At 42.1% G+C, this 24,649-nt stretch overlaps 1 protein-coding gene across 5 annotated transcripts; it reads left to right on the forward strand.

The window, feature by feature from the left end:
* The first annotated feature begins 8,001 nt into the window (after positions 1-8,001).
* On the forward strand, positions 8,002-19,815 carry E2F8 (E2F transcription factor 8). 5 transcript variants are annotated; one of them, XM_027696276.1, is made up of 14 exons: positions 8,002-8,020; positions 8,254-8,363; positions 9,577-9,852; positions 10,144-10,300; positions 11,396-11,701; positions 12,379-12,540; positions 13,949-14,086; positions 14,405-14,614; positions 14,985-15,069; positions 15,342-15,825; positions 16,721-16,951; positions 17,794-17,920; positions 18,065-18,380; positions 19,084-19,815. In XM_027696276.1, the coding sequence occupies exons 2-14, from the start codon at positions 8,325-8,327 to the stop codon at positions 19,256-19,258; spliced, it is 2,706 nt and encodes a 901-aa protein (XP_027552077.1). In that variant the 5' UTR covers positions 8,002-8,020; positions 8,254-8,324; the 3' UTR covers positions 19,259-19,815. The 5 variants fall into 5 exon arrangements, with proteins under 5 accessions (XP_027552077.1, XP_027552076.1, XP_027552079.1 ...); XM_027696279.1 differs by lacking the exon at positions 8,002-8,020 and adding an exon at positions 18,495-18,556 and having other exon boundaries at positions 8,191-8,363; positions 18,065-18,381; positions 19,084-19,193; XM_027696275.1 differs by lacking the exon at positions 8,002-8,020 and having other exon boundaries at positions 8,190-8,363.
* The last annotated feature ends 4,834 nt before the right edge of the window (positions 19,816-24,649 follow it).

A 24,649-nucleotide genomic window follows, 5' to 3' on the forward strand; every position in this document is an offset into this window, starting at 1 on the left:
GTGGACAAATGTGTCAGCACTTGCTGTGCCAGCAAATGATACCTTGGTAGATTTATGCAGCAAGAGATTCAGTGAGAAAGTTATAATGAACCTCTGAGCATATTTAAGGAAAAGCAACTGCCAGAGATTAAGGCAAAGATAATTACTGTTGACATGTTTAATCCCTTTGTAGCAGATGAAATAATTCAGCTTGGTTGAGATGCTACATGCAGAATACAGAGGAGTGTTTCAACAGAGATGGCATTTGGAATAGGAGATGGCAGGTGCGAGTAAAGTCTATTTCAGATATTGTGGGCTTTGTGGTGGATTTACTGCACTCAAGCAGCATTTTTGTAGGGGAAAAAAGAAAAGGGTTATCTGTGCAGTGCTGAACAACTCTCTCTACACACAAAAGACATGGACTACTAGCCAACAGACAGAAAAGTCTGTTTTCAACTCATAACAGGATTTTGTGTTTAATTGCACACAGAAGAAGCTTAGAATCCCCTATTCCCTTTATGTCATTATACTGCATGACATTTCCAAGAAGTAAGGAATTTTTATCACCCATTTCACATCGTGGAATCCACAGCACAGACAAGCCAAGAGTCTGCCTTTCCTATGGATTTACTACAAGGAAGACCGGAAACAGGGCATGTGGTGCTGAATACCTTTGAAAAAAGCCGAAGGTCATTCAGTGGGGTAATCCTTTCAGCTGGGAACATGGCAGAAAGCAGGAAAGAGGAATGCTGAGTCCTTGTTCAATGTGTTCAGCTGTACATCACAAATTTAGAGCTAATTACAATGCGCACTCATGTCCCAGTGAGGGTGCCTGTCATGTCCTTGTCACTGTGGTACCTGGCAGCCGGCAAGAACACACCTCTTGTGGATGGGATTACCCAGAGCAGGCTTAAGAGAGTTGGTGTAAAACAAATGAGCTATCAGAAGCTAGAGCAAGAGAACCTACAAAGCAAGAAGTCCCCTAAGATGAAAAGGCGGCCCAAGTTAGAAAGGCAGAGCTGGACAGAAGGTTTAAAGCAGGACACGTGAAGAGCAAACTCAAAGAAACAGCTTTCAAATATGATACAGTACAAAAATTCAGGAAAAGGAGAACTACACTGACATGGAGAAAAATCTTCAAATAGAAAATACTATTAACGTTCTCAAACTATATTAATTTCTGATGTAAGTCCTCTGAAACCAGTCAGTTTACAGTAGAGGAAAATGTCTTGATGTGAATGCAACATTATTCCAACTCGATGAGTTATGCCAAACAATTCAATATGAGAATATTGAGAATCTATTCAGTTGAGCCAGAGGAGTGAAGTATGTCTGTGCAATGTCAGTGTAGTCTGTTTAGTTAATCCCACAATGCAGAGTATTCTGCTATTGACATGCCATTTAAAATTGCATGTGTCATTTCTCAGTTAAGAGCACTGAGGGAGGAAGGAATTGGTCTAAGAATCTGCGGTTTGAACAAACATTAACTTTTTAATGTGTCTGTGTAGTAGGAATCCTTTTGAATAAAAAATTAGATGCTGCTTGTTGACAAGAACCTAATGAAATCACATCTTGAGAAAAATGCTTCATAAGCTGCTTTAAGAATCCACACTGGATTCCACTACAAATACGTGACAGAATAAACACAAAATAAATGAAGCATTTTCAGTAGCACAATCACTTGGGGAAATAAGATCTTCCAAAGGCTCCTGCTAATAACAATATAATATCAAGCCCTTTTTTTTTTTTTTACACATAAAACATTTGGGTTGGGAATTAACTTCTTTTGTTGCATAGTCCTTACAAGTTTTTCGTTGAACAGTAATATTAGATACTACCTAATGATACCACATGTGGTCAACCCATATTCAACAGTAACCTCTGTGATAGCACAGCAGAGCTTGTGACATTATCTATAATAACACCGCCTGATGCCATCAAAGTAGCCCTAAAAAGGCACCTCTTTTCAGCAGATCCCAGCTGAAAATGAACCACCACAGCCCCTCCCAACTGCATGGTTCATACACAAGCACTACTGACACTTCTCATCTCTTAGACATTTATCCTCATCTTTATAGCTCCTGCCTCATTCTCTCTGAGCATTTATCTTCTCATCTTCCTTTCAGTCATCAGCAAAAGGCAGTGCAGGGAGAATATCTGACACAAAGAAGCTTGGGCTGATGGGCGCTGACACTTGCAGAGTAGATGCCTGTAAGACCAAGGCATACAATGTGCAATGGATCTGCAAGTTCTGTAGAAGTGCTGTTGTTTTCCTTATGTGTATTTATATACACATATATATTTATAAACAATGCGGGTTCTGTCACTGTTGTAACAATTTTTTTTCAGGAATAGAGTTGACCCCATATTTTAGCTGGGCCATGAACTTCAGTGAGCTGGGTGGAAAGCATACGAAGTAATAAAAAAAGAATATAAATAATAAAGAATAAAAAATCTAATCCTCTACTTCAAGGACATGAAACAAGCAGGCTTTTCCTCCAACTTACCCTTTGAATTTGGATCAGGAAATAACTCTGTGAAAGACTTGTCTGTATGTTTCTCCTTGGCAAGCAGAGTTCCTCTTAATTTCTCAAAAATATTGATTCATTTAAATGGCCACGAGTCTCAACTCTTAGTAGAGATAGCTCATCTCTGAAATGTTGAAACAACAAAATCTACAGTACACTAAAATATGCCTGTGAAATGTTTGACTACAAAGAGTAGAATGCATTTGAAGTAGAAACATGCTCTTTACTGAGTACTCTAAACTCTTAGCTCTAGATGCTTAGCACCATTGCTAAGAAAGTGCCCTGTGTTTGATCTTGAATAAACACACATTTCTGGGCTGTTATCTTCTTTTTCTAATAATTCATCTTAGCAGAAAGAATATACCTACAGAAGTGAAGCACCCTAAACACTACATCTCTATTTCTCTTTGTACCGTGCTATTAATATTCTTGCAGTGTAGTTTGTGGTGCATGCATTAAGTTTTAATTAGCATTCTCTGAAATTAGCATGCCTGAAAAAGGCATTTGTTTGTTTAGGAATCCAGGTTTCCATAATGTTTTGGTTTTGTTTCCTTCCCAGCCTTCACCTCAGAGTTTGACCACCTGATTTAATTTGCCTAATTTTAAAAGATAATGTAACAACTGAAAGCAAATAAAGTCAAGTTAAATTGAATCAGCCCGTTCAATAATATGCCTTAATATGATTTAATTTTATGCAGACTAATGAATACAAAATTATGTAGGGCTGGTGCAAAGCACTCCACAGGGCCTTCTGGAGCAGGGACTGCCACCTCCTGATCCCTGTGCCCTGCACAAAGCACTGCTCCCTCACCCAGATTTGGGGCTGCTACTCATTTCTCCCCCATCACTTCTGCCACCACACCAATTCCCAGGCTGGCACATGGCAGCAGTGATTCCTTTGGGTTCCTGCATGCAACTAAGGCTGTGTATGTCAGCTGTGGAGCTGATCTCACTGATCACCTGGGCTATGCAGCTGCCCAGAGAAGCTGTGGATGCCGTATCCATGGAAATGTTCAAGGCCAAGCTGGATGAACCACTGGGAAAGCTGGTCTGCTGGAAGGTGTCCCTGCCAATGACAGTGGAACTGGATGATCTTTAAAGTCCCTTCCAACCCAAACCACTCTATGATTCTATGACTACATGCTGCTGTCTGCAGAGATATCACATGGCAAAAATACATGAGATAGCTTTTAGACATTGTTTTTTCAGTCTGCCACATGTCATTTATTTGCCATCATTTCCCTACTACTCCCCTATTTAATCTTTGAAAGGTTTGGGTTTTTTTTTTAAATCATTTAAAAGCCATTTAGTGCTGCTATACCCTGTACAAAATTACTCATGTCATTTTGCTGGGTAAATAATATGACGTGAACACAGCCCGCAAGCACATCTCCACGAGGAGCAGCAGACTGTCTTACAGACAGAGAGGAGTAAATGAAGTGTGACCTCTAGTGAACTTGAGTGCTTATACCACTTCTGCAAGAGGCAGAGCCTGAAGTTATCTTCACACTCTGCAAACGTTTACTCATAGCTCTGAAATTAAGGTAGATTTTTGTTGCAGCATAACCCAGACTGAAGATGAGGACAAGAAAAGGATAATTATAATCCAAATTACTGCAGAATTTTGAACTGACTGGAGAGATTAACATTACAGAAGCATCTGAATAAGAAAAAAACTGCGGTTTCTGATTACTACCTTATATTTCTGAAACAACTTTGCCTCCTTTTCATTTTTATTTAATACAATAATTTCATTATCTATACTTAAAATATATTGAATATTTAACGCAATCTACAGAGAGATTTCTGAAGTATTTTGGGGTCTGCTTATGTCATGAACTTGTTGACTAGAAGTATATACCTGCTGAATTCTGCAGTTTCTCCTAGATACCCATCAGACATTATAATTAAGGTATAGTAAAAGAAGGGTGTCTATTGCCTTTAAAATTGACTTGAATAAAAGAAACGTTACAAGAAAACATGACAATTGAAAATGACCTATGCAATAAACAGCAGCACTGACCAGGATTGCCACAAGCAGTGTTTCAATAATGGAACTGGATGCTGAGCTCGAGGCACTTCCCTGCAAAGCTCCTGCTGGCAGCTATGGAGTACAAATTCACAATTCCAGTCCTAGAGAGAGTAATTACAAACTAGTTCCTTGAGGAAAGCAGCCTAAAATAGTCTGAACACTCAGACAGCAGGGCATGAAGTTACAGCAAGTTCAGTTTTCAGAAGGTTGTACAAACCACAGAAACTTTTCAATACACCTACCACCAGTGATTTTGGGGTTTTTTTTAACTTTACCACAGATTATGCTCAGAAATACAATCACTGTATATCTCACAGATCCCAGACTGGCCGAGGTCAGAAGGGACCTCTGGAGGGCATCTTGTCCAACCCTCTGCTTGAGCAGGGCCACCTAAAGCCCCTTGCTCAGGACCATCGGGACAGCTTTTGAAAATCTCTAAGGATGGAGATTCCACCACCTCCCTGGGCATTCTGTAAGTGATCTTATACATGGAATTACCTAATAAGAATGATTTCAGTAAAATTCTCTATGTATTTTGGCTTTACGTGAGCCATTAATGACAATTCCTCTTGACAGAAAGCATCACATCCATGAAGCACATGAGCACAAGATGCTGAACTTTACTGCCTTGTGATCACACTAAAACCAATCCATTATTGACAACATGTTCATACTAGAAATAAAACTCAGAGTAGAGCATGCAAAGCAAACCAGATTAGTGCTTTCTTTAGAACAGTTCATCACTAATCCTGTGACTGGAAGAGGAAAATGTCTATGGGCAGAGAAGGAGGGATGCTTATCTAGAATGCAGGCACTGGAAGCACTTCATTTTACATATTCTACACTGATTTACCACCTTATCGTTCAATTGATTTGACCAAATCACTAGGATATGTCACACATTCTCTTTAATCCACTTGATGATGCTTCAAGTAACTCTTTAGCTGAACCAGTAGAGATAAAATTACCTATCACTCTCCAACACTGATTTCTGGCATCAGGTGGTGTCTTGATTAAGCACAATACTTGAAACCAGCAAACATCCCAGACAAGGATGATCACACAAGAGCCTTCAAGGTTATACATTAAAAGACTTGCTATTAACTTGCTACGGGTGCCTTTGGTTGCCATGTCAGGGTCATACCATTTTTAATCCTTGTGCTTTTTTCTCTAGAAGGTACCTTAGCAGAAAATGGACTCATTGTTTCTTATGCCCAGGGCTGCAGAGAGCAACTCAAGCAAGAGCAAAGGAAAACACAAATACAAATACTACAAATAGTTTAAATTGATGGCTGCAACAGAGCACACCCTTGATAGCTCCACATAATTCCATAATCTCAAAAAGGCAAAGGCAGTACTGTGCTAAGGAGGATCACAAAAGAGGCACACAATTTACTAAAAGAAAAATTATTTCAATAACGGTAATAATGGTAGCAATTCTTTTAATCTCTGCTTTAAAATGTCTGATACTGTCAAAATGACCAGCTTGTAAGGCTAAATTTGAGACCAGGAAATATCTCCCCTGAACAAAGGTCACAAGAGATACTATGGTGTTTGAACAGAGATAATGGCTTCTTGATTAGGGGATAAAGGTAATTTTCAAAGCTCAGCATAAATGAAATAAGTAATCAGGTGATAGCTTGAATGTAAAAGCCTGATTATTTTTTCCAGTTTGATTTTTGAAACACGTTGAATGCGTTTTCTCCTCATTTAAGTAAGTCAAATTCCTTGCACATTGCATGTGGTCATCCCTGGGGAAAAAAAAAAAAGATAAAACACACATTATTTTTTTAGCATTTGTAATTGTACTTGGTATTTATAATTGTAATTAGTATATATAATTGTAATTAGTATGTATAATTGTAATTCTTGTAAGTCGCACAGCAGCTCTGGGTTACCAGGACACAACAATCACACCTTCTAGTGCATCTTTTACATAAAGAAGCCAATGCACAGCAATTAGATCAAAGCACAAACAAGAAAAAAGAGCAAATGGCCACTCAAATCTTACCCCTCCCTTTTTAAGGTGGGGTGTGTATGCCCTGCCAGAGAATAATCCTTGGCTGCTACATGGCTGGTAATGCCAAGGAGTGAAGGTCACTCGGGGTCTTTTTTTTTTACTTGAGTTTACAAGCTTTCAGATTTTCCTTTCAGAAAATTACACAGTTGCATTAAAAGGTTTTGTCTTTATGCAATCCCAGCTCTGGTATAAAGAACACCCAAGGCGAGGTGGGTTTGCATCCTAAACTCCTGCCTGCAGAGCAGGGGTGTTGTAACCCCTGTGATAAGGACAAGGGGGACCTTATCACTGTCTACAAGTCCCTGAAAGGAGGTCGGAGCCAGGTGGGGGTCGGGCTCCTCCAGGCAACAAGTGAGAGGAGGACAAGAGGACATAGTCTTAATCTGTGCCAGGGGAGATTTAGGTTGGACAGTAGGAGGAATTTATTTACAGAAAGGGAGATTAGATATATTGGAACGGGCTGCCCAGGGAGGTGGTGGAGTCACAGTTCCTGCAGTTGTTAAAAGAAGGACTGGACGTGACACCCAGTCCCATGGCCTGGTTGACACGGTGGTACTGGGTCACCGGTTGGACTCGGTGATCTCAGAGGTCTTTTCCAACCTAAATGATTCTGTGACAGGCGGCACCAGACGGCTGCGGACCTTCATCCTGGGCACACTAATGCCCCTTGCCCAGAGCCGATCGCAAGCGCTCCCACCCACCGCGAGCCCCGCAATCGCTCAGCTATTCACATCTTTTTTCCCCCTTTTTGCTGAGCGAGGAGTGTAGGGGCGCGGCTGTCGGGAGGGCCCAGCCGTGAGCCTCCGGCCCGGGGCGCGGACATCATCAATGCATGGTGTTTCAAACACAGTGTGCGGGGTGTTTCGAACACGATGTGCGGAGCGTTTCGAACGCGGCGTGTTAAACCACGGTGTGTTTCGAGGAGCGCGGCAGCCGCGGGGGCCCCGCGGGCGGCACCCCGTGAGGGGGCGCGCGGCCGGCGGGGGAGGCGCGAGGGGCGCGCGCGGAGCCCGCGCGGGGCGCGCGGCCCCTGACGGACGGGGACCGGGCGATGCGGCGGCGGGTAAATTGGCTCCGCTAAACCGCCCGGCGCCCCCCACGCCCGGGCCCGCCCGCTCGGCCCCGCGACCCTGCCGGCCGTTGGGGCGGGCGGGAGACAGGGAACCCGCCAAAGCCCCAGCCCGAGCCCCGCCGGCGCTCGCCCGGCGGCGGGAGGCGGGAGGAGGAGGAGAAGGGAGGGAGGGAGGGGCCACAGAGGCGCCGCGCTCCCATTGGCCGCTTGGGGCGCAGCGCCGCGCGCTGATTGGCTGCCCCGCCCGCCCCACCCGCCCGCGGCGGCTCCGCGCGGTGAATTCAAACCGGGCTCCGGGAGCGGCCCCGCGGCGCGGGCGGTCCCGGGGCGGGCGGCGGCAGTGGCGGCAGCGCCGCTACCGTGGGCCGTCGGCGCTGCCGGCCCGTGGGGTGCGCGGCGGGAGCGCGGGGTGGCGGGAGCGGTACCTTCCGGGTGTTCGAACGGGCTCCCGGGCGGGGCCGATGGGCGGCGCTGGGCCGCGGCGGGCGGGGCGGGGCTGGGCCGTTGGGCGGCGAGCGCGCGCGGGCTGGGGCGGGAGGCGACGGGACGAGCCCGAGGGTAGCGAGGGGCAGCGGGAGCCGGCCCGGCACCGCCTCCCCCGCCAAGCAACGCCTCCCTGCAGAGCCGGCGGGACCTGCGATGCGGAGCGGCGCGGCGGGACCGGCGGGTGTCGCCTGCTGAGGCGGCGGGAGGATGCGGCCGGCGGGCGGGGAGATGGGCGCCGGCGACAAGGTAATTCCCAAGTCCCGGGCGCCTTCCCGCGGCGGCGGTGACAGCCCCGGTGCCCGTGCTCGAACCCTCGGGGAGCGAAGCCGCCTCAGCCCGAGCGATCACGCGTAGAAACCGCGGGACGGCGGAAACCGGGCGCGTGTTACCTTCGCTTTAATCCCTGTCCGTAACGAAAGTTCCTAAAACTTCACCTCTGACGACCTTCATCCACCGAGTCCCTAAGGAGCACCACTTCTTCCTGGTTCCCCTCTCCTTCTTTTCTTTTTTTTTCCTTGATGAAAGCTGTGTGGAGGAGCAGGTACGATAGGCAGGTCGTGTCCGTCTCCAGCATTCAGCGGTGCTGTGACAGGGAAGTTGCCGCTGGAAGAAGGTCCCGCGGAAGTGGGGCAGCGCTGGGCTGAGCCCGCTTCCCGTGCGGCTCCGGGCTTGCGAGCCTGCCTGGAGCCCCGGGAACCTCCCTGAGATGGGCTCCAGGAGCTCCAAAGACGCCCGGGAACTCCAGAGACCCCCAACCCGGTCCTTGGAGGGCTCCAAAGCGCGGACCGCGCATGCGCGAATACACGGCGCCAAAAGTAAAGGGGTTCTAGCAGGGAAACCGCACGAGGAAGTGGATCGGTTCCTGGTCCCAGAGATCCTTCACTCTCCCTCTTTTCCGCCTCTATTCCCTCCTCTCTTGTTTTCTCTAGGCAAGCGCCGCAATCATATTCCACCCCTTACTCCGCACCGATTTTGGAGCTTGTTAAAGTTCATTGTTAAGTTTCTTTGTAAACTTTAAGGGCTTGTTAGCCAACACTTCTGTGACTCTATAGTGGGCTGGCTGCCGGGGTTAAGGCAGCTATATAATAAAGGATGAATTCCCTGACACATACGCTGGTGTCTGTTCAGCCCAACAAGAATTTATAAGGAACGTCACGCCCACTGAAAATGTGTTTCAGCCATTCTTTCATAGCTCTGCTATGCATTAACATTCGTTCTGACTGTATTTGCCCCAGAGGGGGAAAAAAAAAAGGAAAATTACCTAAGGAATAAATACCACAGGCCTCGAGCCTTAAGCTCCAGGCACAGAAATGGTTTTCAGGGACAGGGCTTGTTGGTTCAGAGCAGGACTGGAACCATTGCACAAAAAATGCAATGGTCTCTGTGCCCCCTTTGGCTACTATTGATCAATGGATTGTTGGTTTTTAATCCCACCGTTGTTCTTTTTCTTTGTGTATAGGAAAATGAGCCTTCTGAGCCACACAGAAATGTACTGAAAACCCCTTCGAAACAAGCAGCTACCTCACAGGTGGTACTGACAGAGAGACAGCCTGACTGTCAGCCACTAACCACACCCCCAAAGCCTAAGGAAACCTCTCCAGCAGAGCCATGGACACCTACTTCCAACTTGAAAATGCTGATTAGTGCGGCCAGTCCTGAGATTAGGAGCAGAGAACAGAAAAAGCAACTGTCAAACAGTTCAGCTGAGGTCCTACAGGCGAAACACTGTTTGCAAGTATGTTTTATTTTTCAAGTTAGCTGAAGGCTGTTTATTCAGTATAAAAAGTTGTACACTGACATAACGAAACTCTTTTTTTAAGTTTTGATTTTGGAGCATTTACCAAATATAAGTAAGGATATTGACTAGTTACATACAACAGGTAATGTTCTGCTGGTTTAATTTCACAGCTGCTGAGGACAAAGGGAGAACACTGGGCCTTTGACAGTGCTAACAACGAAGCTGTTAAATATCCACATTTAGATATTGTCAAAAATTTCAAATTCTCTTTTTCTCATTCCCGTGTAGGAGCACTTATTGGGAGATGAATATGAAAAATCTCAGCCAAGTCGCAAAGAGAAAAGCCTGGGATTGCTGTGTCATAAATTCTTAGCTCGATATCCCGATTACCCCAGCGCTGCACAGAAAAGTTACATTTGCCTTGATGAAGTCACTGAAGAGCTACGTAAGTTGCTGTACATGCTGCTAAAGATTGTTCGTGCAAATGTGCCAATAACGTGCCGTTTGTGTTAGTTCATTTTTGCTCCATAAAATGTTGAATGCTTACTGTATTCTCTCAAACTTATTTAAATCCAGTTTTAAACTCCTCATTCTTAGAACAATTCTTTTAAAATGCTAAAGTTTCTTCAATGAACCGAACTGAGAAACTCTGAATTCTGTTTCATATTAAACATCTACATTATTGCTGATACCATGGATAATCAGTTGCAGTTTTTTGGATCTGGAGATGATGGCTAAGATTAGTGGTTGGGATTTTGCAGCAGGAACTTGCATTTCTCAGACTGAATCCACAACTTCCTGTCCAACCATGACATCAAAGCAAGAAACTATTTTCTGCCTTTGATGATGCAATATAAAAATAGTGATATAAAATGAGAAAGTTAAATTATCAATGATCTTCAGAGAGTGACTCTAAGTTGCCAACATCAAGCTGAAGCTTTTGTAAGCCAAAAAGCTATGCAGTTACAGTATTCTACAGATTACACACTGGTAATAGTTATAAAAATTTTAAAGCACTGTGATTTATATTTTTTTGTACTTTGTACAAAAGAACATCTCTTTTAGAAAATCCTACTCAAAACCAAGAATTTAACAGAAAAAAAGAGAAAAGGATAGTGTGTTAATCGAATAACATATCAAAAAAAAAAGCAGTTACCTACCGTAAGTTTCCAAGGTTATTTAAGGGGACAGTCTAAAATCAATACAATGAATAATTAAAAATGCTCTATTTTTTTTTAAAGCTGGATTGAAACCCATCTAATGGCTCTTCTGGCAACAGTAAGTTTTATTTCTTAAGGAATGCTGTAAGCCAAGTACAACTGTGGAACAGCGAGTCTTTCCATATCTGAAGCAAGAATTGTTTTCCTTGCTGGCAAGATCTACAAGGGCTATTTCCAGAAACTTTTCTAACAAGGAATTGGCAAAAATGGTTTAGAAGTGTATTAAGAGAGGAGGAAGGATAGGGATATGTTGCAGGTAAATGCACGACTAAACGTATTTTGTGTAGTAGAGATGTCATGTTCATCTCTTTCTTTCCCAGATGTTGAACGCAGGCGCATCTATGATATTGTGAATGTGCTGGAGAGCCTGCACATGGTGAGCCGCCTGGCCAGAAACAGATATGTTTGGCACGGGAGACATAACCTCCCCCAGACCCTGCAGGCTCTGAAAAAAGTTGGAGAAGAGAACAAATACATACAGCAAATTCAGATGATCAAGAAAAGAGAGTATGAGCACGAATTTGATCCTGACGGTGAAAGGAATGAAGAAACAGCAAGTTCTCTTGGCTCAAGTGAACAGTCAGAAATGTCTTTTGTCGAGCTCCCAGGAGTGGAATTTCGTGCTGGTAATAATTCTCTATAGTGCCAAGAATAATATGTGCTTGTAATGATAAATATCCATGAACTTTGAAAAAACATTTGTTGGCCTTTTTTTTCGGAGATGGTACTGCCCCAAAGGCACCAGAACTGTTCCTGGGGAGAAAAAGTGCTCTGCAGTCTTTCACTTGTCTTATTCATTCAATTCTTGCACATGTAGTTTGTTTTTACAGGGCAAGAACAAGGGAGCATCAGGTGAAACTATCAAATATACCAACATACAATCCCAAAATACACCAAATGTAGCAAATATACCAAAATACAATCAATTACCATTGAACTGTTATAAAGCCAGAAGTTACTATGGAATGTTATAGAAGCAAAAAGCATAAATTAATTTTTTTTAATTTAGCTTTGAGTCATGGAAGAAATTTTAATTAAGAGTCAAGCATCTTTAAGAGTACAAGTTGTCAGACAATAGGAAATGTATATGGGGGTACATCACACTCTCTTCTGTGTAGTTGGACTTGGTATGCACCCAGTTATCTGGCTCTTGTCATGATTCTGGAGTTCACATTGGCCCTGTCTAGTCACTGTGTTGTTTGTTCTTGTAATTATTATTACTGACAAATTTTTTCAGCGTTTTAGAAATGTTTGTAGCTGGTGTGTCACTTAATACTTTAATCTTTTCTCCTGTCTGCTGCAGCATCAGTAAATGGCAGGAAATACAAATCTTTACGAGTGATGAGTCAGAAATTTGTGATGCTGTTTCTTGTTTCAACACCTCAAATAGTGAGCCTTGAAGTTGCTGCTAAAATCTTGATTGGAGAAGACCAGTTAGAAGACTTAGATAAAAGCAAGTTTAAAAGTAAGTAAATATAAAGCGTAAACTAAGTGAATGATTCCAGTATTAGTTCATATAACGTAAAAAAACTGTCATATTTTTCCTACCATAAATATTTTTGAGCCTCCAAAAACTCACTAAATACCTTGTGCTGCTTATAAGAGGGACTCACTTGTATAGTCATTGATACATGATGCCCACAAGAGGAAAAGTCCATTAAATCCTCTCTCCTGAAGTAATGCCACAAGGCTCCTCATTGGTAACAATTTCTTTCCTCAAGAGACCTGTCAGAAGGTTTTCAGCATCATTTCACCAAAGATGCCCCACAATTATTCAAATCTATGTTCTGGTCATATAACTAACTTGGTGGAAATATAAAGAGATTCTGTAAAAGTCCTGCTAGTAACTTAAATGTCAGAGGAAGTGAAACCAAAAGCTCTAACTGCCAGTTATTTCTTCATTCTTTTACCCTGCTCTCAGTTCCCTACACACTTCCTCTCCATTCAAATGGAAAGGTACTTCTAGGTCTAGGTCTGTACATGTATAATAATTAAAATAATTAAAAATGTGTCTGCTTTTGAAGGATCAAGAATTAATTGTGGATTTCATTGACAATTAGACTCTTCCTTGATTTTTTTTTTTTTTTGGGGTGGAATTGTATCTATGTAAAAAGTGATCCTCACTGGTTTGAGTTCATAATTTCCTTTTCACTCCCTCATGGCAACACAGAGAGGATGGATGGTTAGTCAGTAGGGGTTTTTGTTTGTTTTCAGTCTTCCTCCATAAAGCCTGTCTCACAATAAAAGCATTTTCAGGGCATTCCAGCCATGTGCCTGTATTTCAGGTATCCCATATTTTACCGTGTTCTTGGTTACAAAGCACAGTCCCAAGTTCCATAACTTGCTAGACTTTTAAATTTTCAGTAGCAGAAGCTTAGGCCTAAGCCCATTCACTTTGCCTTCTAGAAATCACTTGTAATTTGACTTCTGCCTAAAACTTTTCCCTAATAGCTCAACCTAGAGACAGTGAAGAATATGCAGGATGGTTATCCTGTTGAATTTTAGTCTCTCTGCCCTGCAGTTCCCACATTTGCCATTGCATGTGTGTACCTGCCTTTTAATCTACTTATTTTTATTACAGAATTTGTATAGATTTGATCATTGCACAGGAAAATGGTTTTTTTTCTGTATTTAGCATAATAAACTTTGCAGCATTTTCTTTTCTAGATCTATATCTAGGTCATTCTATTTTACATGTAAACTTTGGATCACAATATGTTATTTCATTGTATAAATACCTGTTCTACAAAATTGTTCTCACAAAAATAATTATAAAGCTTTTTCCTTTTAGCTGCCCTTTTTCATCTCATATATACTAACCTGTTAATTGGAATTGCCTTACTTTACATTTATTTATTTTTATGTCATTTCAGCCAAAATTAGGAGACTTTATGACATAGCAAATGTTCTCAGCAGCCTTAAGCTTATCAAGAAAGTTCATGTTACAGAGGAGAGAGGTAGAAAACCAGCATTCAAGTGGACAGGACCTGAGGTCTTGCCAAACATTCAGGGTAGGTGTATGTGTAATTTCCTTTTGTTCTGCTGATGATTTTTTATTTTTTCTTTGTTTTCTCTATTAGAATTTCTAGATCAAAGGACAGAATAACTAAGCAGAAAGTCTTTTACTAGTCACATCTCTGTCCTTAGTCCTTGACAGCACAGCACACCAGTATCTATTTCCACACAGTAGATGTTCTCATACTGAGACTCTTGAATTCCATGTTTGCTGCTGCTGGTACTTCAGTAATTATAAGCCAGGCTCAAATAATTGCTTTTAATTACTGAATCTGCATATTATATGTATTTTCTCCTTTTTTCCTGCATTTTAGATACAAAACTTGAAGCAACTTCTATAACCTGTTCCCCACCTGTTTCAGAATCCATCCCTTCCAAAGAGCACTGCTCAAAAAACCTTTTTCCTTCAAAAGGAAAGCAAAACTTCACTCGGCATTCATCTCTAATAAAGTTAGTTAAGAGTATAGAAAATGACAGAAGAAAGATCCAGTCTGCTCCAACCAGCCCAGTTAAAATGAGTACAAGTAAGTATCTTTTTTTAAGTTTGTTTTCAAGTCAGATCCAGTCTTGCATTAAATATGTGGGCTTGCTTTTTTGTGGAAACTCTGCTTTGGGCTATCCTCTCTAAACAGTTCTTCTATATTCCAGAAAATTGGACAGAAAATTACCTATCAGTGTTCATGTTCTTGTTAAGGATCCTCTCTGGGGGCTTTAAAATTCATCCAATTGATCAAGTCAAGTCTGGTCTGCAGTTTGAGGATAATAGGTCTTAGTGCCTTGCCGTTGAATGTGTTTGCTACATTAAATAAAGCAGTCTCCTCAAATTAAAGTTAAATTTTAGCTTCTACATTTGATGTACTAACAGTTTTGATTTGGTTTTCCTCCTCCCACCAGGTACTTATCAAAATTTACCAGTTTTCCCAAGTACAATAACTGAGCTTCCAGCAATCGCTAAACCGCAGCTGGAAGGACAATCCAAGTAAGTTTGCACAAGTGCCAAGGTGAGAAGCTTTATGATGGCGCTGGCCATTAAGTTAAAGTTATGCTCAGTTTGAGTGGGGCAATAGTCTGCAAAAATAGCTAACCTGTTGGTACTGCAGGCTATTTATTCACTTACTTTCTGTTCAGTGGATTGAGAAGTACAAGTTCACATTAAGTCTTTGTACTACAGAAAATAATTTGTCAGGGCATTCATTTCTGCCTAAAGGAATTAAAATATGTTTGGGCTTTTTTTTGTTTGTTTTGTTTAAGGACAGCAGAGGAGATGCAAATGAAATGTGTCCTGTCCTCACCCGAGGCAGTCCCCAAGCCTGAACCCCCTCAGCAGCCAACTCCCAGCCAGCCCCTGGGGGTCTGCCCTGCAAGCCACAGCTCAGTCTCACCAGTAATTCTACCTCATCCTCATTCTGGGGTGTCATATGCAATATATCTGCATCCTTCTCAAGCCCACACTGTGACAACCTACAGCCCAGGTTTCATGTTGCAGCCTCTACCATGTGCTAATGTAACTGGAATTAAGAGTAATAATTCAAAAGTATTAAATAAAATAACCACTGAGGAAGGGGACAATCAGATTGCTATGGCTGAGCCAACAAAGCCTTTGGCAGCTGAAGAAAGACCAGAGATTAAATCAGAAACTTCATCACAGAGGTGCCTTAAAAGATCACAAGCATTACAAGAGAATAATTTAATTAAAAGGCATAGAGGTGATGAGGAGAGCCTTGGTACTTCTTTGGTAAGTTAAATTAGTTTTAAAATGCCGTTTTAGAGCTTAATGATGTTGCCACCTACTCATTTTCAAAGTGATTTAGAAGCCTGCCAGTGTGTGTAGGTGTTTTAAATAACATTATGTTTGAAGAGATGATGTTCATTTGTTCTGCTTGCTGATGTTGGAGGGCTTGGTTTTGTCTCTAAGAACATGTGTCAAAGTGTACAGATGTTAGTCAAAACAACTCCCAAAACATGTCAAGACTTTACCTATTTATATTTTACCTATTTATACCTATTTTTCCTGATTAGGTCAGGTCAAGAGTGGGGTTGGAAGGTCCCTTCCAACCCAAACCATTCTAGTACTCTATGAACTTGCTGGCACCCATTCTTGGCTTTAGAGGTGTTAGGAGGGAAAGTGGACACATAAAAGACACTGGACAGGGAATATCCCAAAATCCTGATGCCTTCTAAATATTTCCACCCAATGTTGTGCACTGTTGGGTTGTTGTAAGCACAATAAAGTAGCACATTAAGAGAATAAGAGGTTCAGACAAACTTGATGCATATTGAGAAACTGGGGCTGGATTGCTTTCTACTCCTTGGTTGCTGAAAGTTTTAGCACCTCTGTAAATTATAACCCTGCTGTAAATTGTGCTTCTGAAACAGTCATCGTATGTTGTCACCAGGTTGTGACAACATGTGATGTCAAACATCCACCAGCTGTGAAGGAGAAAGAAGGGATAACATGGACCTGGTTATCTTAGTGACCAGAAATTTTTATTGCACAAACTTGGGATCAGGAGAAAGGAGAAAGCTTGCTTTCCAATTTTTAAAAATGTATAAATATCATTGTATGGCTGTAATTGAGAATGTTAAGCCTTACAACATCTGCCTTTCTTTTTGTGTGTACTTTTTTAAAGGGAGAATCCACTAAAAATGAAAAACCACCTTCTAATAACTCACAAGTGAATCATGAAATGGATAATGTCCAGGAAGATAAACAGAAGGAAACAGAAACATTAGATCAAAATGTGGATCAAAACATGGCAAGTTGCTGTGACCAATGTAAAAAGGAAAATATTCCAGAAGATGAGGATAAAATTAAAACTAAACAAGACATACCTGTAGCATTTGCCATTCCTACTCCTGAGGTAAGCTTTGTCAGACAGCACAGCAGGTCTTGCCATTCCTAGGAAAACACCATTTGGAGTCTTTGCAAAAGAAACAAAACTATAACAAACTATACCTATAGAGATTGTCTTTGGATGGATTCTTTTTAGAGTGCTTTAAAACCTTATTTTGTAGGAATGTAGAACTTCTGTTTCTGCAATAGCACACAAATAAGAGGACATAAAGTGGCTTTCAGGCTTCAATTGGAATGAAGATCACCCTAAGACTGAGACTAAGGGCTGAGGGCACTGTTGAGATCCCTCACCTCCCCAGTCCTTTGTTTGCATAGGCTTTGAAACAGAATCCCACGAAATTCTCTTCTTATCAGTAAATTCCCGTATTCTGCAGTTCAGACTTAACTGCTGAGGAGAACCTGAATAAAGAGCAGTTGACCAAAACATTTAAATGCAAAAGGTTCCTCTTCCAATATATCTTGGATTGTGTTTTTCATAAAACAATGAGGTGATATGATGACTAATGAGTCCAGTAATTTCTTCTGGAAAAAAGTATTCAGTGTCAGGGTTTCTCTTTCATCTTGTCTAATTGCACTGTGTTAATCCCAGGTGGATTTTTAGTTCATCACTGAGGATTATCAGCTGGAAATGGAGCCAGCTGACTTGTATGTGGTCTTTTAAGACCATGTCCTTGAGTTAGTTGTGTCTCATTTCAGACAAAAGGTAGTAGGAGCATGGAATACAGGATCCTGGGGATGTGGAGGATAGAGAATAAGAACAGGGCAAGGGAGATGCAGCTTTGGAGAACATATTTGGGTTTTGTTTATTACATGTTTGAGCTAAAGGTGTGTCGTCTTTTTCTTTGTCAGACTTTTTTTCCCTCTGGTTATCTTATTCCTCTTACTCACTGCACCCATGGCACAAAGGCAGACTGCTCCAAAGAGAAAGCTGGGATGTGTTCCTTACAGCACCCTACCTACAGCTCACCCATTACTGGTGAGTGTTTAATAAAACAGGCATAGACTTGTCTGGTTTAAGGAATTGCGGGCCAGATTCATCCTACTGAGTTAATGAAGTCACAGCACAATGTCCTGAGCCTCAGTTCTTGATCCCCTTCAACACGTGATGTTTCTGTTTCAGGTGTCATTCCAATGACAGCCTCGGAGCTGAAAACAGTTAACATTCCTGCTTTTCATATAACACCCTTGAACATTATGCTGTCACCAAATTCCATAGCTGCTGCACCTGTACTGAGCAACTCCTGTCTCAATTCAAACAATGCCAGTTCTGCCCAAAATCCAAGTTCTTCAGCTCTGAACTTTATGCTGCAACACATAGGACTAATACCTGCTGGTGTGCAAGTTCCTGCAAATCCTGTTCTTCAGCACGTGCCGGTCTCTTCCCAAGCAGAAAACACCAGCCATAGCTCAGGAAACATGAATGTGCAAGAAGGGAAGGTAAGTACAAATATATTGCACCTTGGCCATGGTGGGTCGAGGGGGAAGTACAGTGCAGCAATTCCTTTACAGCAGGTAAAGTTTTTAAGTAAACATTTTCTTTTGATCTTTAGAAATCAGCAGTGCCCAAAAAGAGCTAGCAGTGAAGGCCAGCCTAAGTACGATAGAACTGAGAGGTTAGCAAGGAAGATAAGTCACTTATTTGTTGTGGAAGTGGAGCCACCTGGAAGATGACAAGATGTGAAGAGACAACTGTTTTAGAGGGAGGATTTTGCATAGATCTGAAATTATGCTTATCAAAAAATTGTCCCTTTGTTACTTTATCTTTCCTTCTTGTAACTTCCCTAATATATTCACGAGTTCTTGTGTTTAATATTAGCTTTTTTTTTTTAATAGGATAGGATTGTAAAGGACTTTAAAGAATACTTTTTTTGTCCAGGAAGTTTTTCTGTATATTTTGTTTAATACTGTATTGCCTAATATCTGTTTGTATTAAAAAAGGAGTTAGGAGGGGATTAGAAAAATCATACTTTTATTTACTTTATTTAAATATATTTATATCAAGGAATACAGGTAAATTCTTTGTAAAAAGTTGTTAGGTTTTTAAATTTTGAGGGGCGGGGAGTTTGCTAACATCCTGCAGAAACCTAGAGCTAGAATTCACCTTTATTCCCCTTAAATGAAAGTAACTTCTTCTCTTCCGCCTTCTGCTCCAAAGGAACCTCAGGAGCCTCAGGCAGTTACAGAAAGCTTTTTCCGCACACCAGGAGGCCCAAATTCTGGATCTTCGCTATCTACAAACTCAGATGGTACTGAGAGAATCTCTCAAGGAACTCTTTATATTCCTCAACGAAAACTTGAAGTTTTGGAAGACTAATTTTGGGATATGGAATTGCTGAATGTGTTAACAGGCATAATTACTGCTAACACACTGCACACGTCTGGCATTGTACGATGGACATTTTGGACATGTATTGGCAAAACCTCAATGCCAGAATAGCCTTAATTAATGCTTTAGAAATAAAATTGACTCTTAATGAGAGTTAATACCTAATGAATTTTTCCAAAAGGCTTACCTGAAGTATTTTAACAACAAAGTTATGTATCTAGTGGGGTTTTTTTGTGTGTGTGTGTTGATTTTCTTCTATGCAAAGTAAGCTGAAATTGTCTTTGTACAGAAAGGTACAGTCTATCAGTCAGTACCTATTTTGCACCAAAAAAAAAGTACTGTGAGTGTGTACATATTTTATGTCTTAACAAAAAGGCCATAGTTAAAATGTTTTGCTTCTATGTTTAATAATGCTCTTTTGTAAAGTTAGTAAAAAAAACAAAAATCCCCCCCAAATTTTCTTAATCGATTTTTATATAAGTTAAGAATTATTTATACTGTATTTTTAAATCAATTTGTTCAGATTAAACTTACATAAAACCCTGCATTGACTTTTTCTGTTTGATCAAATTAGATTACCTGAGTTAAGTCATGGCTGGGCTTCGCAAACAAAGATTTGGGAGGGGCTCTACCCACATTTGTTACAAGTGCACTGGTGGCTAAAAAGACCAATACGAGACAGGCACGTCCGGTTGCAAAAGGCACAGCAGAAAGACTCCTTAGGTGGTACATTCTGCAAGGCACAAATCTTTCTGTGTTGTCTTTTCCTTAAGTAATACATGGTGTATTCACCGGCAAAGAATCTTCATTCTTTTTTTGCCAAATGAGGGCATCTCTCTGTTCTGAAGGAAGGGGAAAATGGAATTTCATCAGAAAGGGACTTAAATAACTTGATGTAACTTCTGAACTCTTATCACAAGATATTATAGCTCCTAACAACAACAGTTAGAATCCCTTACTTCATAATTATGTTTTCCTCTAAGTATCTTTATGGAAAGTGTGTCCAAATTTCAAAAAAAATTTCAAACAAGTTAAGTTAGACCATTTAATTTAAATGATTAATTTAAATTTAAATACATACAGCACCTCTTCTACACTGAAGGAAGAAAGATGAAGACTCCTCACTCAGTTCATACTCAGAAAACGAGGAATAACTAACAAATTAAATCAAAATACAGTGTATTTGCTTTTCCAGGTCAAATGTGCCTGGCAGACCAAATTAGGACAGGAGAAATGGTAGCAAAGCCCAAGATTCAGGCTTGGACTGGGGTAAAAAAACATAGTTAAAACATCTAACACAGTAAAACTATCTGGCCTGCTTTTTAATAATGCAAAATTATAATACAAAATACACCTGACAGAATATGATCACTATGGAAATACTAAATGAGGGGGAGAAAAGAACAAAAGCTGAAAGATGGAAGAATTCTCACTGCAGCAGTGAGTAGATTTTTCTTCTCCAAAGGGATAACTGATTGATCTTCCTTACACCTGCTATTGATTTCATTCTAGAAATATAAAGGCAAAGGTTTTAGAAACTTGCATTACTCATAGGAAACAAACTCCAAACCTTTTATTTTCGGACACCACATTTGACAGACTAATGAAACTACAGTAATTAGGGTTGGTGAAAGGGTCTCACAAATGGCTGTATCCTGAAAAGCTGAGCATACATTCTGACATGCTGTCCAGTGTCCCCTGCCTCCTGTGACTACAGTTGCTTTTTCACTGGGACCTTTCCTTTTGATTGTTCATTTTGCAAGCTGAAAAGCTGCTCAAAGGGCCCCTTTTTCCACCTGCCTCACCTTCCTTTGAACGTGGCCTGAGCAGCTGATGTGCTCCTGGAAAGTTCCTCTGATCCTCAGCCTTGCTTTGCTTTTGATTCACTGAGTTCCACTTCTCTGAGCAGGGCTTCTTAATCCCTGCCTTTGATTTACATCCTTGACCTAGTTCATGCAGGTGCAGCTCCAGTTGCATGTTTCAAGCCTGTTCTTCCAATCCCAGGTCCTGCTAATCACAGTCGAGCAGGGATTCTATGAAATGCCAACTGCTCCTTGGAGCTATTAAGACCCTCTCAACAGCACACTTCCTCACAGGGGCACACAGTAGTACAGAAATTAAGCAAAACCCAACACCAGGAAAACTAAAGGTTGTTCAACTGCATTTTTCCCCTTAAATCCTCTGTCAAATTCAAAGGGAAAAGACATATTTTGGGGGCAAAATCTTTCCCTGCATATTTCCCTGCAGTTGGTTACGGTGCAAATCCATCCAAGGACACGATATATAAAACATGAGTGAAGGTTACAGAAGGTTCAGCACTCTCAAATGTTAGGGGTCCTAACATGAATCAACAAGGGTGCAAAGGTTTTTAGAAGCTTCTCAGTGCTTCCCATGCGCTCCAATAGCGAACTCAGTCCTGCCTCAACCCCTCCTCACTGCCTTCTTAAAAGAAACCTTCATCCCACACACACTGCACTGTTCCCTCTGCATTTGGAATTATCTGACACAGGCAGAAGAGTTCAATTAACTATCCAGGGGGAATGACCAAAAAGAGATGGAGCCCGGCTCTCCTGCTTAGGAAAATATTCATGGCTAGGCTTCGCGAACGAAGATTTGGGAAGGGCTCTACCCATTTTTCATGCAAGCGCGTTGGTGGCTAAAAAGGCCAATACGAGAAAGGCATGTCCGGTTGCAAAAGACACAGCAGAAAGACTCCTTAGATAGTATATTCTGCAAGGTTCGATTCTTTCTGCGTTGTCTTTTCTCCTCAAGAGTGATCCTGCGTGCTTTCTCAAAAGCATCAGCAGCGTTATAAATGGTCTGTCTCCAGGCCTCCCGATTAGAGGCCAGAGTGGACCAGTTATGGTGATCAATATGCCCGAGGCTGAGTTGTTGCTTCAGGGAGTCCTTGTATCTTTTCTTTGGAGCTCCTCTCTTGCGGCAGCCAGTGGCAAGTTCACCATAGAGCAGGATCTTAGGGAGGCGGTGGTCCTTCATCCTAGAGACGTGCCCTGCCCATCGCAGTTGCGTTCTCAGTAACATGGCCTCAATACTCATAATTGCTGCCTGTTCGAGAACAGATGTATTGGTCACATAGTCTGACCAATGGATGTTAAGGATTGTACGGAGGCAGCGTTGATGGAAGCGTTCTAGGAGACGCAGGTGGTGGCGGTAGATGACCCATGATTCGGAACCATATAAAAGAGTAGACAGCACTATGGCTCTGTAAACACTGATCTTGGTGCTTTTCTTCAAGTGTTTATTACGCCATACTCGTTTATGGAGTTTTCCAAAAGCACTATATGCCTTCGCTAACCTATTGTCTATCTCCCCATCAATCTTACCATCTGAGGAGATGAGGCTGCCTAGGTAATTAAACTGTTGGACTGAATTGAGTTCTGACTGGCCGATGGTGATGTGGGGATGGTGGGGGACTTCCTGAGGTGCAGGCTGATGGAGAACTTCTGTCTTCTTTAAGCTGACTTCCAGCCCAAAGAGCTCAGCAGCATCTGCAAAGCAGGATGTTAAACGCTGCAGAGCTGCTTCTGTGTGGGCAACAAGGGCGGCGTCATCAGCATAGAGCAGCTCCCGGACAAGATGGTTTAGGGTCTTAGTATGGGCCTTCAGTCGCCTTAGGTTGAATAGGCTTCCATCAGTACGATATCGAATGTAGATACCGTCCTGATCATCGAGGTCTGCCGAGGCCCTTTGGAGCATCATACTGAAAAAGACTGTGAATAGGGTAGGAGCGAGAACGCAGCCTTGTTTCACACCATTCTTTATTAGAAAGGGCTCAGAAAGTGTGTTGCCATATCTGACTTGGCCGTGCTGATCCTCATGAAGTGAGATGATCATTTTAAGGAACTTGGGGGGACAACCTAAACGTTCCAAAATCTGCCAAAGACCTTTTCTGCTCACAGTATCGAAAGCCTTGGTGAGGTCGACAAAGGTTACATAGAGACCTTTGTTCTGTTCCCTACACTTCTCTTGCAGTTGTCTGAGAACAAATATCATGTCTGTGGTGCTCCTGTTGGCTCTGAAGCCACACTGACTTTCAGGTAGAATTTCTTCTGCTATAGCGGGTATTAGTCTGTTCAGGAGTATTCTTGCTAAGATTTTGCCAGCAATGGAGAGCAGAGTAATACCACGGTAATTTGAGCAGTCTGATTTAGTACCTTTCTTCTTATACAAGGTGATGATGACTGCATCTCGAAGGTCTGAAGGTAGTTCGCCTAGTTCCCAACAGCGCACCACAAGCTCATGAAATTTAGCATGGAGTGCAAGGCCCCCATGTTTCCAGACTTCAGGTGGGATTCCATCAACCCCAGCTGCCTTGCCGATTTTCACCTGCTGTATGGCCTTGAGGGTTTCTCCTAAAGTGGGAGCAGTATCCAATTCATACTTCACTGGTTGTTGTGTGATGGACTGAATTGCTGAGTCTTGGACTACACGGTTGGTACTGAAAAGAGTTTGAAAGTGTTCAGACCATCTATTCAGAATGGAGGTTTTATCTGTCAGAAGCGTTTGACCATCTGCACTAAGTAGTGGGCTATGGACTTGGTATGTAGGTCCGTATGCTGTTTTCAGGGCCTCATAGAATCCTTTGTGATCCCCTGTATCTGCACAAAGTTGAGTTTTTGCAGCTAAATCGGTCCACCACTTGTTCTGGATGTCACGGAGTTTCTGTTGGAGTTTGCTGCATGCAAGACGAAAGGCTGCTTTTCTTGCGGGACAGGATGGCAGTGCAAGATGTGCTTGGTGGGCAGTTCTCTTCTTCCTCAACAATTCCTGGATTTCTTGATTGTTTTCATCAAACCAATCTTTGTTCTTCTTGAGGGAGAACCCTAAGGATTCTTCAGAGGATTGCAGGATGCAGCTTTTAATATGATGCCAAATTGCTTCAGGAGAGGAATCTGCAGAATCTGTGGAATGGTTTTCAAGCCTAGTTTGGAGGTTTGCCTGGAATCTTTCTCTTACTGTGGTTGATTGGAGATCGTTAACTTGGAGTCTTCTCCTTGGGATATTGCCCTTTTTGGGTTTGAATTTGAGATTGAAGTTAAGTTTACAGCGCACAAGCCGATGGTCTGTTTGGCATTCTGCGCTGGGCATCACACGGGTATGGAGGACATCGCGGACATCTCTCCGACGCACCAAGACATAATCAATGAGATGCCAATGCTTAGATCTGGGGTGCATCCAGGTTGTCTTCAGACTATCTTTCTGCTGAAAGATAGTGTTGGTGATGGTAAACTGTTGCTCTGCGCAGAATTCCAGCAGAAGTCGACCATTATCGTTGCAGTTTCCAACGCCATGCTTGCCTAGTATTCCTTTCCATGCTTCAAAATTTTTACCAACTCTGGCGTTGAAATCACCAAGGAT

Source organism: Neopelma chrysocephalum, unplaced genomic scaffold, assembly GCF_003984885.1.
Source record: "Neopelma chrysocephalum unplaced genomic scaffold, ASM398488v2 Primary Assembly neopelma1_106b, whole genome shotgun sequence".
Taxonomy (NCBI): domain Eukaryota; kingdom Metazoa; phylum Chordata; class Aves; order Passeriformes; family Pipridae; genus Neopelma; species Neopelma chrysocephalum.